The sequence below is a fragment of the Cetorhinus maximus genome, chromosome 8 (assembly GCF_964194155.1).
Source record: "Cetorhinus maximus chromosome 8, sCetMax3.hap1.1, whole genome shotgun sequence".
NCBI lineage: Eukaryota > Metazoa > Chordata > Chondrichthyes > Lamniformes > Cetorhinidae > Cetorhinus > Cetorhinus maximus.
Window position 1 is genome coordinate 63,251,897 of NC_135886.1, and position 16,583 is coordinate 63,268,479.

At 41.9% G+C, this 16,583-nt stretch overlaps 1 protein-coding gene across 1 annotated transcript in view; it reads left to right on the forward strand.

The window, feature by feature from the left end:
- Nucleotides 1-16,583, forward strand: part of LOC144683192 (dedicator of cytokinesis protein 11-like) — a 285,806-nt gene that overhangs the window by 98,583 nt on the left and 170,640 nt on the right. Inside the window, exons 10-13 of the mRNA XM_078546152.1 lie at nucleotides 3,488-3,567; nucleotides 5,078-5,161; nucleotides 6,610-6,750; nucleotides 14,418-14,639. Coding sequence (XP_078402278.1) covers nucleotides 3,488-3,567; nucleotides 5,078-5,161; nucleotides 6,610-6,750; nucleotides 14,418-14,639 — 527 coding nt within the window. The remainder of the gene's footprint in view (nucleotides 1-3,487; nucleotides 3,568-5,077; nucleotides 5,162-6,609; nucleotides 6,751-14,417; nucleotides 14,640-16,583) is intronic.

A 16,583-nucleotide genomic window follows, 5' to 3' on the forward strand; every position in this document is an offset into this window, starting at 1 on the left:
AAATATTGGCCAAACTAGGTAAGGATATTAGTGAATTGGTTGGATGTTCTAAACAACCTTGTGCATTCATTGGCATTTTATTCTGGTGCCAGCCCAAAAATCACCACACTTATTCACAGTGTAATGAAAAATTTATGGCACAGAAGGAGGCTAGTCACTTTGGTAGGAAGAATAGAAAAGCAGTATATTATTTAAATGGAGAGAGATTGCAGAACTCGGTGGTACAGAGAGATCTGGGTGTCCTGGTACATGAATTATAAAAAGTCAGTATGCAGATACAGCAAGTGATTAGGAAGGCAAATGGAATGTTGTCGTTTATTGCAAGAGGAAGGGAATATAAAAATAGGGATGTTTTGCTACAGCTGTACAGGGCTTTGGTGAGACCAGAACTGAGGTACTGCTAACTTTGGTCTCCTTATTTAAGAAAGGATATAATTGCATTTGAAACAGTTCAGAGAAGGTTCACTCGGCGGATTCCTGGGATGAAGGGGTTATCCTTTGAGAAAAGGTTAGACATGTTGGGTCTGTACCCAATGGAGTTTAGAGATTGATCTTATTGAAACATATAAGACCCTGAGGGGACTTGACAGGGTGGATGCTGTAGGATGTTTCCCCTTATAAGAGAGGCTAGAACTGGGGTCGCAGTTTTAAGATAAGGGGTCTCCCATTTTAGACAGAGATGAGGAGATTTTTTTTCTCTGAGAGCCGTTAGCCTGTGGAAATTCCCTTTCCTGGAGAGCAGTGGAGACAGGATCATCAAAATTTTTAAGACTGAGTGAGATAACTCCTTGATTGACAAGGGAGTCAAAGACTAGAGGGGTAGACAGGAAAGTATCAAATGGCAGAACAGGCTCAACAGGCCTACTACTCCTAATTCATATGTTCGTATTCAGCCTATTCTGTCTGTGGAGGGTGAAAAACAGCAATCCAACCCAAACGCACTTTCCAGCTCTTGGTCCATAGCCTTGTAGATTATGACACTTCTAGAGCACATCCAAGTACTTTTTAAATGTGATGAAGGTTTCTGCCTCTACCACCCTTTCAGGCTGAGTTCCAGACTCCACCACCCTCTGGGCAGAAAGATTTTTCCTCAAGTCCCATCTAATCCTTCCATCAATTATTTTCAATCTCTTCCCCCTGGTTATTGACCTCTCTGCTAAAGGAAATAGGTCCTTCCTATCCACTCTACCCTGGCCCCTTGTAATTTTATGCAGTTCAGTTAAATTTCCCCTCAGCCTCCTCTCTTCCAAAGGAAACAACCCCAGCTTATCCATCCTTTCTCATTGGTAAAATTCTCCATTCCTGGCAGTTAATAAAGAGAAGGGAATTGCAATATAGCAGGTTTAAAGAGGTTACAAGACAAGATTAGCAGGCAAGTTAAGTTGAACCATGAAATATTTCAGAAATGTCTAACAGTGTAAACAGTTCAGGGAATATGTTGAATCTATTAAGGACCCAAAGTGAAATCTTCATGAAGAGGCAGAGGACATGGCTAAAGTGGTAAATGAGTACTGCCTTCTCTCTTCACATAGTAACAAACGATGTGAAGGTTACCCTGAAAGAGGAGAGGGAAGTTATGGACAGCATGGTAATAGAGAAGGTGTACTAAAAGGTCACAGGGTCATCATTATCGAGAGTCGATCAGATATGTGGTTACTGAAAGAAGCAAAGGTAGAAATAGTAAAGGCATCGGTCACAATCTTTCAATTCACTTTGGATGTGGTGTCAGAGGATGGAGAAATTGCTAACTTTGGACCACTATTCAAGAAAGGGGAAAGAGATAAAATCAGGAGACTACAGGTCAGCATAAAAGCAGCAAATTTTTAAATGGAGAGAGATTGCAGAACTCTCTGGTACAGAGGTATCTGGGTGCCTTGGTACATGTATCACAAAAAATTAGTATGCAGGTACAGCAAGTGATTAGGAAGGCAGATGGAATTTTTGTCGGTTATTGCAAGAGGAATGGAATATAAAAGTAGGGATGTTTTGCTACAGTTGTACAGGGTGTTAGTGGGATCACATCTGGAGTACTGTGTACAGTTCTGATCCCCTGAATTGAGAATGGATACAATTGCTTTAGAAGCAGTTCAGAGAAGATTCACGCAACTGATTGTTAGGATGAAGGGGTTAACCTATGAGGCAAGGTTGGACAGGTTGGGCCATGTCAATTGTAGTTTAGAAGAATGAGAGGTGATCTTATTGGAACATATATGATCCTGAGGGGACTTGACAGGGTGGATGCTGAAAGGATGTTTCCCTTTGTGGGAAAGACTAGAACTAGTGGACACAGTTTAAAAATAAGGGGTCACCCATTTAAGATGGAGGTGAGGAGAATCTTTTTTTCTCCAGAAGGTCGTGAGTCAATGAAACCCTGTTCCCCAGAGAATGGTGGAGACGTGGTCATTGAATATTTTTAAGGTGGAGGTAAATAGATTCTTGATTGAGAAGAGAATCAAAGGGTTTAGGGGATAGGAAGGGAAGTGGAGTTGAGTCCATGGTCAGTTTGAAAGGCATTCGACAAAGTGCTATATAGGAGGCATGTTAAGAAGATGGAATCCTGTGGAATTAAGGGGAAGTAGCAATATGGATATGGAATGGTCTCAGTTGACAGGAAGGTAAAGATGTGTTGGATGGATGTTTTTCAGACTGAGGGTGTGGTTTGCAGAGGTGTTCCCTAGGAGTCAGTTTTTGACCTGTTAATCATTGCAATTTGAATAGAAGACCTAGGGGTGGTTGTCAGAGGGCCATTTGCCTTCCCTTGCTTGCCCTTCCCAATGGGAATCCCTTGATCAGGCACTAAGTTCCTTCAAATGAGGGACTCCCCCACCCCAACCCCCCCACCCCCACTCCACACGGGTTTGCTTGCCATACTCCCTGTAATGTGAGCTCCCTGCCCACCACTGGGTTAACACCATCAGTGGCAGGATGATGCCCGTAAGTGGGTATTAATTTCCCACTTAAGGGCCTTGTTTGGCGGCAGGGTGGGAAGGCTGTCCATGAACCTCCTCGCCATGGACTTAATTGGGGTGAAGGCAGGAAGGCAGTGGGGTCTCCACCTGCCACCTTCCTGCCTGATTAAATGCACCCCTTTCACCAAACCCACCATGGGAGGAGGGCACAAGATTCCCCCTATTTTCTCCTGGATGGGATGTTGAACCAAGACCCTTTATGCCCTCCTGGTGGACCTTATAGATCCCATTGCATTCTTCGAGGAAGTGCACAGGAGCTCTTCTGCTATCGTAGTCAATATTTATCCCTCAGTAAATATTTATCACTAAAACAAATCACTTGTTACTTTGTGCCCTTGCTGCTTGTGGGATCTTGTTACGCAGATTCACTGACCGAATCGTCACTGTCTTTCATGGCTGCCTAGTTCTCTGAAGCACCCTGAGGACATGGTAGGTGATACAAATGGCAAGTGTGTTGTTGCACAGTACAGGAGTTTGCTGGATTTTGGGTTTCCTGAAAACTTGTGTTTGATTTCCAGATGAAGAGTCCTTCAGCCAAGGGAAGTCTGAAAGCATGATGGAAAGTTTAGAGAAAAGTATGCACCCTGAGTTAATGAAGGTATTCTCAATTTTAACTCTTTACCTGGTTCTGTCAGAAATGTGTTCTGATTCTCATTGGATGCATTGTGCAAATGATAACCTCACATTGCTGGGACTTGTTGGGGTAGATTTTCAGCTCGAAGCTGCATTCTCAGTTCACTGCTGATTATAGAAATTCTCTGATATTGGATGGAGGAGGGAATCTGAGATGGGAAGCCCTGTGGGAGTGGGGGAAGGGTGGTAGAAGCAGTTATGCTTATGCCACCTGATTCTCCTTTCTTAATCAGCGGGATTTACGGCAAGTTGCCAATCCACCACTGCCAAATTTGAACTTTCCCCCCATTGCCTCACTGTACATTTAACAGTGGTGTAAACGAAGAGCATTGAGGATCTGAATTGGGGTCGGAAAATGGTGGAATCACACAGCAGGTTAGCCGCCACCTCCAGGAAAATAGGCACTTCAGTAATAATCCAGGTATAGCTCTTCATTGGAGCTCACAACAGAAGGAATAGCATGTTAATAGTCATTTGGTAGTACAGAACTTGAGTATTGCTGAAAAAAGAGACATGTTTAAGCTTTTCATCTTGCACTCATCAGGACACTCGCAAGAATACCAGTGTAACAATTTATACTGTATGTGAAGAGAGTGCTGATTGGTTGGCTGGCAAGTGGCATTGCCATGGAGCATGTACCACTGATAGTGACTGACAGATACATTGTGCCTGTTTCAGCTAAACAAAATAAGTGACAGCTATTCGCTGACTCATTCCTCAGGGCAATGCCTTGATCAATTAGAGTCAGGCTGCCTGATCTAAATTTTAAACAATGCTTGGCAGTTAACTGTCAGTTACCATCAGTGGTGCATGATCCATGGTAACGCCACTTGCCAACCAATCAGCACCCTCTTCACATACAGTATAAATTGTTGTTTTCCCCTGATATTGCTATTCTTGCAAGTGCCCTGATGAGTACAAGCTTAGATGTGTCTCTTTTTTCAGCAATAGGAAAGCGTGTTAGTAGGTTTGAAGATAGTGGAGGAGGGAGGGAAAGCATCAAAACAATAGCCACAGCAAAAGAAACTGGGTGTTTGGGTAAATTGAGAGGAGCTAAAAAGTCACATTATTACTGACCCCTTACACCATTATTGACCCTTGGAACAGTTTGTGTGTAGGAGTTAAATACTTTTAAAAGATGCTGATACATGAAACTCAAAGGAGATGTTTATTAGTGGGGTCTGTTTGGCAGAAGATACCCTTATTTTAAAACAAGGTAGTTCCTTTAGCCCCAATCTAGGACTGTTATAGTGGCGGAGATCCTGTCAACTGATCATCCAAGTTAACATCCTTTCATCTTTAAGCACAATGTCAGTTTGTATAGCATTAGATGGAATTAAACTTCCTCTTGTCTCAACCTTGTCTGAAGTTTGTTTGTAAACATTACTGACCATTCCCAATGCAGCCTTTAAGCAATGGCCTTGAAATGTGTTATAAACAAGCAGGGTAACACTTTGTATCTTGTTTGTATTCAGTACGCCAGAGAATCGGATTACCTCAACAAAGCCAGCAGAAATGAAGGCAGGTGCAAGTTGTTTGCGATGGATCCAGAGGCACAGGTAGAATTAGTGCACATATTACAATCCCTTGTAAAATATTGGGTTTAAGTGTGCTGGGCCATCTTACTTTTTTTTTGCTTGTGTTTATTGAATAATGGGCTTTTTCTCTGTGTTTATAAGAGGTAGTTTGATAATTATGACAAAGAATTCTCCAGTGTTTATTGCTGGATTATACATAATTTAACACACCCATAGGGAAGAAAGAAATAATGGCTTAGCTGGTTTATCCACCTCTTTAATGTGCAAGATTAGATCAAGTTAGTCACTCCAGTCCAAGAGACTTATAAACATTGCTTAGATAAGTGGCGCTGAGCAGCTTTGCATGTAATATGCGAGGGCTTTGTAATTCTCCAATTCCTCCATTGAAAATCTGTTAGAATTGGAGCTTTGCTAAATGTTATTTCTTGCTGTGCATCTCGATTCTTTGCTGAGAGTTGACAATTTTTTTTACGGTGAGGTTTTACAAAAAAAGACTCGGTGGATTTAAATTTGAATAGATCTGCTTCACATCTTTATAACCAACCTGAGTGTGTGGAAATGTTTGAGAATTATGAATTATGAATTGCAACACAATTGGTTGGACTTAGTAAATATTATTTGCAAGATGTTAGACTGTATTTTGACAGTGTGTGTAGGGTTAGATCATAGTAAAGCATCCTTGCAGATTGAGCCAATTCAAATTATTTATTTTTAAATGTTTCCCATCCTAGTCCATTTGTAACCGGAGCTATTTTCCTGTTTTGGGTCTGATTGGGAAAAGATGAAAAATAAAAAGCATGAAATCGATTCTTCATGTGAAAAATAATTTATTGAGAAAGTCAGAAGTCCTTTGTTCAGTAAGAAGTTGTGTGTGTTTTGTGGCCACTATTCTAATTTGATAATTGTTGTGCAAGTACTTTTGGTTCCCATTTTAAAAAATTATTGGAGCCAGCACGTGATGAGCCATCATTTTCAAATTAACCATCAAAATAAGGCCATGTGTTTATATCCTGAGGAGAAAGGGCTGGGGATTCCCGAACTGTGTATCACATAATGAGTTTCTTCATTTCTTGTGTTATGGCCACAGAGCTTGAAGTGGCCCTTCTTTCATTCTTTCAAGAGCTCTTTCATTGATTGTTACTTGGCACTGGAGATGAGTAGGCAACTTGGACTGGTTAACATATCAGATAATGTAGGCATGGCAACAAGAGGCCTTCCTGTCAAAACAAGGGAATAGAAAAGACGAAAAAGATGCCTGTTACACTATTCTCAACATCTGTATGAACAGTAGCGTAGAAAGAGCCTTGACGAATCATGCGTACTGCCTTGAAACTGAAAGAACAAGAGGAATAAAAGTAGGTTGCACCGGGACCAACGTTTTAAAGAAATACATTGTGGGACATTCTGACGTGATGATTGAGTATCTCTCCAAATTTCAGCTAGCTTATTTTTGTATATTTTGTTTTAAGAAACTGGATTTTTCAGGAATTGAGCCAGATGTGAGGCCATTTGAGGAAAAGTTTGGCAAGCGCTTTATGGCAAAATGCAACGATTTGACATTCACTCTTCAAGGTTGTGTGAATGAGCAGGCAGATGGCACACTGACAAATGTAAGTTGTATTCAGAGTTTGTACCCCTGTTTGCATCAGTCTATTTCAGTCAATAATACTTAGTTTAACATGGGACCCTATGCAAGAAATATAAAAGTTCTGTTTATGTGTGGCGGAGTGCAATTTAAAGATTGGTGCAAGTTTGTGATGATATAAAATGTTCTTCTTTAAACAAATGGGCATAAATGGAAGAAAGGTCGTTCCTTCAAATTGTAACTTCTTGTCAAAATGCCTCACAGCCAGTGATTGCTTTTGAACTGCTGCCACTTTTATTGTGTAGATAAAAAGAAAGCCAATTTATATAGCAAGATCCCACTAACAGCAATGTGATAAATAATCAGTCATCTGCTTTTCCATGTCATAAAACCTTATAGCACACAAGGTCATTCAGCCCATCATGTTCTTTTACAGAACTATCCAACTAGTCTCACTTCCCTGCTCTTTCCCAATAGCCCAGGAGATATTTCCTTTTCGACTATCCATCCAATTCCCTTTTGAATGTTATTATTGAATTTGCTTCCACTGCCCTTTCAGGCTGTACATTCCTGATCATTACAACTCGCTGCTTTTAAAAATAAACCTCCCATCTCTCCCTCTGGTTCTTAAATCTGTGTTCTCTGGTACTGAACCTCCTACCAGTCGGAAGAGTTTCTCCTTATTTAATAATCAAACCTCCTCTTGATTTTGAAAATCTCCCCTTTTCTTTCTCTGTTCGAAGAATAACAATCTCAGCTTTTCGAGTCTCTCCATATAACAGAAGTTCAACGTTCCTGGTAGGATTCTAGTAAATCTCCTTTGCATTCTCTGGAAGCCCTTGACTTCCTTCCTAAGTGTCCAGAATTCAGCACAATATGCCAGCATTGGCCTAACCAGTGAGTGATAAAGGTTTAGCCTGACGTCATTGCTTTGTGATCTATGCCTCTATTTACAAAGCCAAAGATCCCATTATCAGCTTGTACCAGCAGCCTCATCAGTACCCTGTCATCTTCAGTGATGGTGTTAGTTGAAGGACTAATGTTAGCCTGGACACCGAGACATCCAATATTGTCATGAGACCTTTGATCCAGGCAGGACCCCAGCTTAATGTAAAGTCCAAAGGAGTGGCTCCTTTCACTAATTCAGTATTTTATCAACGCTGAACTGAACTATCATGTCACATCATGGGCTCGAGCCTCCGAGGTGAACATGCCAGTAACAAAGCCAAAGTTGATGCCCTGATGTAGTTGTTCAGTATGATTAAGGAGTGAACCTACCAGGATAAGTAATTTTATCACATTTGGTGCTGTCGCAGTTCTGATCACCCCACTACAATGGGATTTCTATCAATGATTATCACCTTAAACTTGCAAACTGGAATTGAATGAGTTTTAACGCATTTGGCTCCCATTTACAGCCACTGATGTTTTTGGTGGATTTGATCTGTTATAGCTGCGGAGATTGTGTTGCAGCAAATACTGAACTGGCAATGCTACAGAAATGTAATCACAATGCGTACCTGGCCTGCAGAAATGTATTCACCATCCTACAGGAATTTTCGCATCACTCAGTATGGGTGCTTTTCCTGTCACAGTACATCCATTGTAAAAGAAGAATGTCATACAATTAAATACCAGTGGAGGAGGCCATCTTAGCTCCCTCTCTGTCAGGTCACATCATGACCAAATCTATGGTTTTTATGTTTGGAGCTCTAAGAGAGTAACTTTCCCAAGTTTGGATCTTGACAGCCATCGTATATTGCCCTTTCACCAGTTTTAACCTAAGCTCGTAGTTTTTGCTGAGGATATGTGACAGATTTGCCTTATCTCTGACATGGAATACCCTAGCTACCACTATTAGATCCCCTCTCCATCACTCCTCCTTTCAAATCAGTAATGGTAAGCAATGATGAGGACAGTTAGGGATCCCAAGTTGACTGCTGATTGCCAAGTAGTCAGACACTACTTTATGCTGGTAGAGAGGCCTAGAGTGATCGCTACATTCAGTTGCCTCTGTTTAATGCTAAGAAAAGCCCCAAGTCAGCCTTCACAATGCAAAACTTTTAACTCCAGGGATCAGCTCAATGGCTATTCTCTCCCATCCTTCCATAACTTGAATGTTTCTCTCAGATCTTGATCAAAACTCAAGGGAAAAACGTTGATAATAGGATTGGATAAGCTGGATATTGAGGAACTATTTCCTCTGCTGAGGAATCCTGAACAAAGGGACACAAAATTAATATTAGATCTAGACCATTCAGGAGGGAAATCTGGTAGCAATTGTTACCTCTGGGCTTGACTATTCGATTGGCCTCATGACCAGCTTTCTGCTTTTCACCTTCCATAAACATGAGCTCTTCCAAAGCTCTGCTGCCATATCCTAACTTGTACCAGGTTTGGTTCAACCTTCACTCTATTTTCGCTGGCCTACAATGGCTCTCAGTTAAGCAATGCCTATATTTTAAAACCATCATCCTTGTTTTCAAATCCCTCCATGGGGATACCCCCTCCCTATCTATGTGCCTGCCATCATCTCTACAACCCTCTGATTTATCTGGACTCCTCAAATTCTGGCCTCCTGTGCATCTATGATTTTCATCGCTCCACCACTGGCAGCCATGCCTTCAGCTGCCTGGGCCATAGTATCCTCCATAAAACTCTCCGGCTCCCTACCTCTCTCTCCTCCTTTAAGACACCAGGTAATACCTACCTCTTTGACCACCTGTTCTAACATCTCCTCGTGTGGTTCGATGTCAAGTTGTGTTTTGTGAAGCACCTTTGAATCGTCTTAGGATGATTTGCTGCATTAAGCATGCTATATAAATACAAGTTGTTTTGTTGAAACCTGGACCCCTCTCCCCTGAAAAACTGCGAATGATGGGACAATTGAAATGGTTAAGACTGAGATCAATAGCTTTTTGTTAAGTGAGAATATAAAGGGATATGGATCAAAGGCAGGAAAATGGACATGAGGTACTAATCAGCATGACCTAGAAAGAAAGATGATGAACATGACGTGTGAATTGGATTATAGTGAGGGAGAGTGTGCATCATCAGCCTCACTCTCTCATCCTGACCTACCTTTGTCCAATGGCAAGACAAGTCTAGACGGCTGGAGATAGATCCGGATGCAGTGGGTGATCAGGACGTTTTCTGTGACTTGTTGAGCTCTACGCTTCTGAAAGTTTATGAAGATCAGATGGCAGGGAAGAATACCAGGCACTTGAGGTGCTCACCTGAGCTGCAGCTTCCCCATCATATTGAGACAGTCACAACTGAGTTAGGCTGGTCGTGGAGCCAGAATGCCTGACACTCACTTATCAAAGTGAATCTTCTATAGAGAGTTTGGGTTTGGGGTGCGCTCTCATGGTGGTCAAAGGAAGTGCTGCAAGGACACTCCGAAGGTTTCACTTTGGAGTTTTAATATCGACTTTGACTCCTGGAAGAAGCTCACCCAGGATCGCTGCACCTGGCGCAATCAAATATTGCGGCCCCTTCGAAAGCAAGTGCAGATCAGAAGCAGAGAGAAAACCCCGACTCAGCAACTCATCCAAAACTCAATCCTCTGTGGTATCCTGTCAAATTTGCAGCAGAACCTTCTGGGTACAGGTCGGCCTTAGCACGATCAGCCTCACCCACGTACCCAACGGATTCTGATCAAACACCTCAGATGGTGAACATGGTTACCTTCACTCAAAGGTCAAACAAGAGAGGCATGATCTAATATTATGGTAGAACAGGCTCAAGGGGCTGAATGACCTACTCTGCTTCCTAGGTTCTTGTGTACAGTGTTAGCAAGATGTTCTCTACTTCTGTTCCTCTGATTTTACAATAAAATCCAGCAATTCTGGTTACTGTTTATTGGTGTTCTACAGTGATTGGATGGATCAAGTCTGAACCATTGTCAATCTGTGTATGTGAAGCTTTCACGCCCAATATCATTTGTTAGGAAACTATTTCAAGACTCCTACAGTTGAACATTAGTAGAATAGGTTCACTGTATTAGTGGCATTCATTAAAGCATTTAAAGAATGACTGTGCCTTCAGGAGAAAGTTGGATTACTCTAAAACCAAGCGATCTGTATCGTTCCCTTTTATTCTCACACAGTTGAACATTTCACAGTTTTGAGACGAACTGTCAATCTTTAACTTAGTAATTCCATAATCTTAAACATTATATGGAACCACCAGATTGTTTCACAGTTGGTTGGGGAGTCACATTGGCTGGTGTTAAAAACGTTAACTCACACTTGGTTTCAAGTGTCTTTCAACTGATTGCTGCTGATGGAGGTTAAAACAATAAAGTAAATCATCTCATCTTTCTCGGGCTAAGAGAATTAAATTATGAGAACAAGCTGCATATAGCAGTATAGAAGATTAAGGAATGATCTAATTGAGTGATTTAAATAGTTCAAGCATTTGATAGGGTAGACAGAGAGAATCTGTTTCCTGTGGTCGAGGATTGAGGACAAGGGGGCATAATCTTAAAATTAGAGCTAGGACATTCAAGGGTGATGTCAGAAAGGACTTGACAAATCTGGAACTCTCTGCCCTAAAAGGTGTTAAAGCGACGTCAATTAAACGTTTCAAAATAGATTGGAACCAAGGTGATAAACCTAGAGAGATAAAAATCAGCCATGTTTGCATTGAATAGTGGAACAGACTTGAGGAGCTGAATGTTCTACTCCTGATCCTATCGCCGTTCTGATGAGAGGCTAAACCAAAGCACCATCTGCCTTCTCAGGTGATGCCAAAGACCCCGCAGCCCTGTTTCAAAAAGCAAAGGAGCTCTCGTGGTATTACTGGCCAATACTCATTCCTCATCCAATATCACTAGAGTGGATTATCTGGTCATTGTCTCATGGCTCTTTGTTAAATACTGCTATGCACAACTTGGCCTCAATGTTCCTTGCATTATAATGGTGACTCCACTTCAAAGATATTTAACTGGCTGTGAAACACTTGGGAAATCCTGAGGTACAAGTACAAGTTTGCTCTTTGAACATAGTTTGATGTGCTGAAGGAGATTGGTGACCATGGAGTTCATACAGCTGTGTCTATGAAAGGAAGATCAATAAAAGCTGATCATATCTGTAAAGTCAAAGAGAAGTTCCACTGAGAGGTTTTTTTTTTTTTGGCGATTTATATACTCACTTGATTTAGGTCCAGTTAGGGTATGAAAGGGCAATGGATCAAAGGTGGGTAAATGGAGTTGAGGTACAGATCAGATATGATATAATTGAATGGGGGAACAAGCTTGAGGGGCTTACTGGCCTCCACCTGTTCCTATGTGAACTATAATCAGCATTAAGCTACAAACAAACTAACTGAAACGGGGTCCATGCAGTTGAAGAAAGGATTCTGATTTGGGAACAATGCCTAGAGTAAATTTCTGTCAATTAGTTTCACTGGTTAGAGCCTCTGTGTAAGAACATAAGAAATAGATGCAGAAGTAAGCATTTGACCATTCAAAGTCTGCTCCACCATTCAGTAAGACCATTGCTGACCACCTACCTCAACTCCACCTTCCCACACTATCCCTATATTGCTTAAATTGCAAAAATCTATTGTTCTCAGCCTTGAAAATACTCAATGACTGAGCAACCACAATCCACTGGGGAGAAAGTTCCAAAGGTTCACAACTTTTGAGCCAAGAAATTTTTCCTCCTATCAATCCTAAATAGCTGAGCCCTTTTTCTGAGACTGTGACCCTAGTTCTAGACTCTCCAACGCAGGAAAACATCTCCGAGCATCTAACCTGTCAAGCCCCTTAAGAATTTTATATGCTTGAATGGCATCACCTCTCATTCTTCTAAACTCAAAGAAATATGAGCCTCAATCTCTCCTCATAGGACAACCCTCTTATCCCAGGAATCAGTCAGCAAGACTTCATTACTTTTATCTTCCAATTCCTTTGTTTTAAATGTGAACACCCCATTTTCTTTCCTCATTGCCTGCATGTTGACTTTCTGGGATTAAAATATATTCTGCTTTTCAGTTTTTCCTACCAAAGTGGTTAACTTCTTATTTCTCCCCATTATATTTCATCTGCTATGTTCTTGCGCACTCATTTAACCTATCTAAATATCTTTGCATCCTCTTCATCGCTTACTTTTCCACCCAAATTGGTATTGTCAGAAAATTTGGGTAGGTCACACTCAGTCACCTGTTCCAGTTCATTGGTATAGATTATGAATAGCTAAGGCCAAGCATTGATCCTTGTGATGCTGCGTTAGTTACAGTTGCAGACCTGTAAATAACCCATGCTCTATTTTCTATTCATCAACCAATCCTCAAATCATGCTAATAAATTACGCCCATTCCCATCCATCCTAATTTTGTGTTTTTACCTCTTGTGTGACACTTGTCAAATGCTTTTTTTTAAAAATCCAGCTACATTCCATCCACTGGTTCCTCCTTTATCTACCCTGCTAGTTACAATATCAAAGCTTTCTAACAAATTTGTCAAACATAATTTCCCTTTCATAAATCTGTGTTGACTCTATCTACCCATATTCTGAATTTCTAGGTGCTCTGTTACCACAGCCAAAATACCAGAGTCTAGCATTTCGCTGACCACTGATGACGGACTAACTGGCCGAGAGTGCCTTTTTTCCTCTGCTCCTTTCTCCAATACTAGGGTTATGTTTGCTACCTTCCAATCCATGGAGGCTATTCTAGCATCTGGGGAATTCTGGAAAATCAAAACCAGTGCATCCACTGTCTCTGTACTTAACCTCTTTTAAAACCCTAGGATGCAAACCATCAGGTCCAGGGAAATTGTCAACTTTTAGTTCCTTTAATTTCTCCAGTAAGTTTCTTTACTTATGCTGGTGCATCATTCTCACTAGGCCTTGGGCTCCCCACTTTTTCTGGAATGTATTTTGTTTCTTCTACCTTGAAGATAGATACAAGGTATTGTTTAATGTCTCTGCCATACTTGTTTACAAACCCAGTCTTAAGTGGTAGCACCCTCGCCTCAGAGTCAGAGATCAAGTGTTTAAGCCCCCGCTCCAGTTTCAAGCACATAATCTCAACTGACATTCAGTGTAGTACAGGGACAGTGCTGCACTGTCAGAGGTGCTGTCTTTTGGATAAGGCATTAAAGAGAAACACTATTTTTCTTCTGAAGTGGACCTAAATGATCCCATGAAGTTACTTCAACGAAGTGCAGGGAACCTCTCCCTGGTGTCCTGGCCAATATTTTTCCTTCGACCAACATCACTAAGTAGATTATCTGCTCACCATCACATTGCTTTTTGTGCACAAAATGGCTACCATGTTCCCCATGCTTCAACAGTGACTGCACTTTAAGTGTACTTCATTGACTGTGATTCACCTCGGGATGCCCTGAGATTATGAAAGTTGTTATTTAAATGCAAGTATTTCCTTGGTCAAACGAAAACAGGGACAGTTAGTAATGGACAATAGCCTGCAGGTTATATGCAATGTCCTAACTATGGATTGAAGTCAATATAACCCTAGCTGCACCATAGATGCTTTAGAACAATAGAGTCTATGTACAGTAATGGGAAAGGATAAAATCTTTGTTCAAATAGGGACAGCTGTGCATTGTTACACTGTCTGTATAAAGATACAGTACACTGTTGAAAGAATCTATTAAAAGGATTAATTTACATTGCTCACGGACCACATTCCTGATTTCACCGTGACCTTGTGTCTGATTACCAGGTTGAACCTTTCTTTGTGACCCTCGCACTGTTTGACACAAAAAATAACCGCAAAATCTCAGAAGATTTTCATGTGGACTTGAATCCTCCGGCTGTTCGGCAGATGTTACTGGGAAGCTTGGAAGGTGGAGCTGGAAATGGGGCAACAAGTGCAAACTCTCTCACTGGTAACGACAGTCGCCTTAAAGGAGTAGCTGAAAGATTCCTTCGTTACCCAAAACAGGTAGGGTTCCTGAGACAGTGTCAAGTTTATTATCCAAAACACTGACCAGGTTTTCAGCTCGTCAACATGTTCAATTCATTTACCACTAAAGACGCATTTTTCATTTTTCTGATGACAGTCCGGGCCCAGGGAGGACATTCAGGACAGACCTGGGCTGCACTAGATGAGCTAACATTGGGAATGCGCACCGAACCAATTAACATTCACTTTGGACTATTAGAAAAGCTGTGTGAAAGCTGATGGGATAGGGCTATCTATTTCAATATCAGCAGCAATTGATGATCATTTTTAGTTATGACACTTAATAATTGAAAAAATACAGAGTAAGCATATTAAGTAAATTTTTATTTGTGAAGCTGTGCCCTTTATGTTATTTCAACGTTAAACCACGTCACAGTGAGATGGTAATGCCATTGGCAGGACAAATCCAACTCGGCCAATTACCGTCCCATCAGTCTACTCTCGATCATCAGTAAAGTAATGGAAGGGATCATCAACAATGCTATCAAGCGGCACTTGCTTAGCAATAACCTGCTCACTGACACCCAGTTTGGGTTCCGCCAGGGCCGCTCAGCTCCTGACCTCATTACAGCCTTGGTTCAAACATGGACAAAAGAGCTGAACTCCCGAGGTGAGGTGAGTGTGACTGCCCTTGACACCAAGGCAGCATTTGACTGAGTGTGGCATCAAGGAGCCCTGTCAAAACTGGAGTCAATGGGAATCAGGGGGAAAACTCTCTGCTGATTGGAGACATACCTAGCACAAAGGAAGATGGTTGAGGTGGTTGGAGGTCAGTTATCTTAGCTCCAGGACATCACTACAGGAGTTCCTCAGAGTAGAGTCCTCGGCCCAAACACCTTCAGCTGCTTCATCAATGACCTTCCTTCCATCATAAGGTCAGAAATGGGGATGTTTGCTGATGATTGCACAATGTTCAGCACCATTCATGACTCCTCAGATACTGAAGTAGTCCATATCCAAATGCAGCAAGACCTGGACAATATCCAGGCTTGGGCTGACAAGTGGCAAGTAACATTTGCGCCACACAAGTGCCAGGCAATGACCATATCCAACAAGAGAGAATCAATATCCTGGGGGTTACCATTGACCACAAACTGGACTAGCCATATAAATACTGTGGCTACAAGAGCAAGTCAGAGACCAGGAGCTATGCAGCGAGTAACTCACCTCCTGCCTCCCCAAAGCCTGTCCACTATCTACAAGGCACAAGTCAGGGGTGTGATGGAATACTCTCCACTTGCCCGGATGAGTGCAGCTCCCACAACATTCAAGAAGCTGGACACCATCCAGGACAAAGCAGTCCGCTTGATCGGCACCACATTCACAAACATTTCCCTCCCTCCGCCACCTACGCACAGTGGCAGCAGTGTGTACCATCTACAGGATGCACTGCAGGAATTCACCAAGGCTTCTTCGACAGCACCTTCCAAACCCACGACCACTACCACCTAGAAGGATAAGGGCAGCAGACACATGGGAATACCACTACCTGGAAGTTCCCCTGCAAGTCACTCACCATCCTGACTTGGAAATATATCACCGTCCCTTCACTGTCTCTGGGCCAAAATCCTGGAACTCCCTCCATAACAGCACTGTGGGTGTGCCTACACCACATGGACTGCAGCAGTTCAAGAAGGCAGCTCATCACCATCTTCTCAAGGGCAACTAGGGATGGGCGATAAATGCTGGCCCAGTTAGCGAAGCCCACAACCCATGAATGGATTTTTTAAAAGTGAGAGTATCAGGAACCGTGTAAGGATTTGCATTATTGCCCCAGGTACAACCCCAACATGTATGAGGCACAGCAGTGAAGAGAATGAAATACCTGCCCAAGAGTTTACAATACAGAATAATACAATGCTACAACAATACTGGAAAGAGCCTTGTGTCACCACTGGTCGTAGACTGTTTTGTCGAGATTGT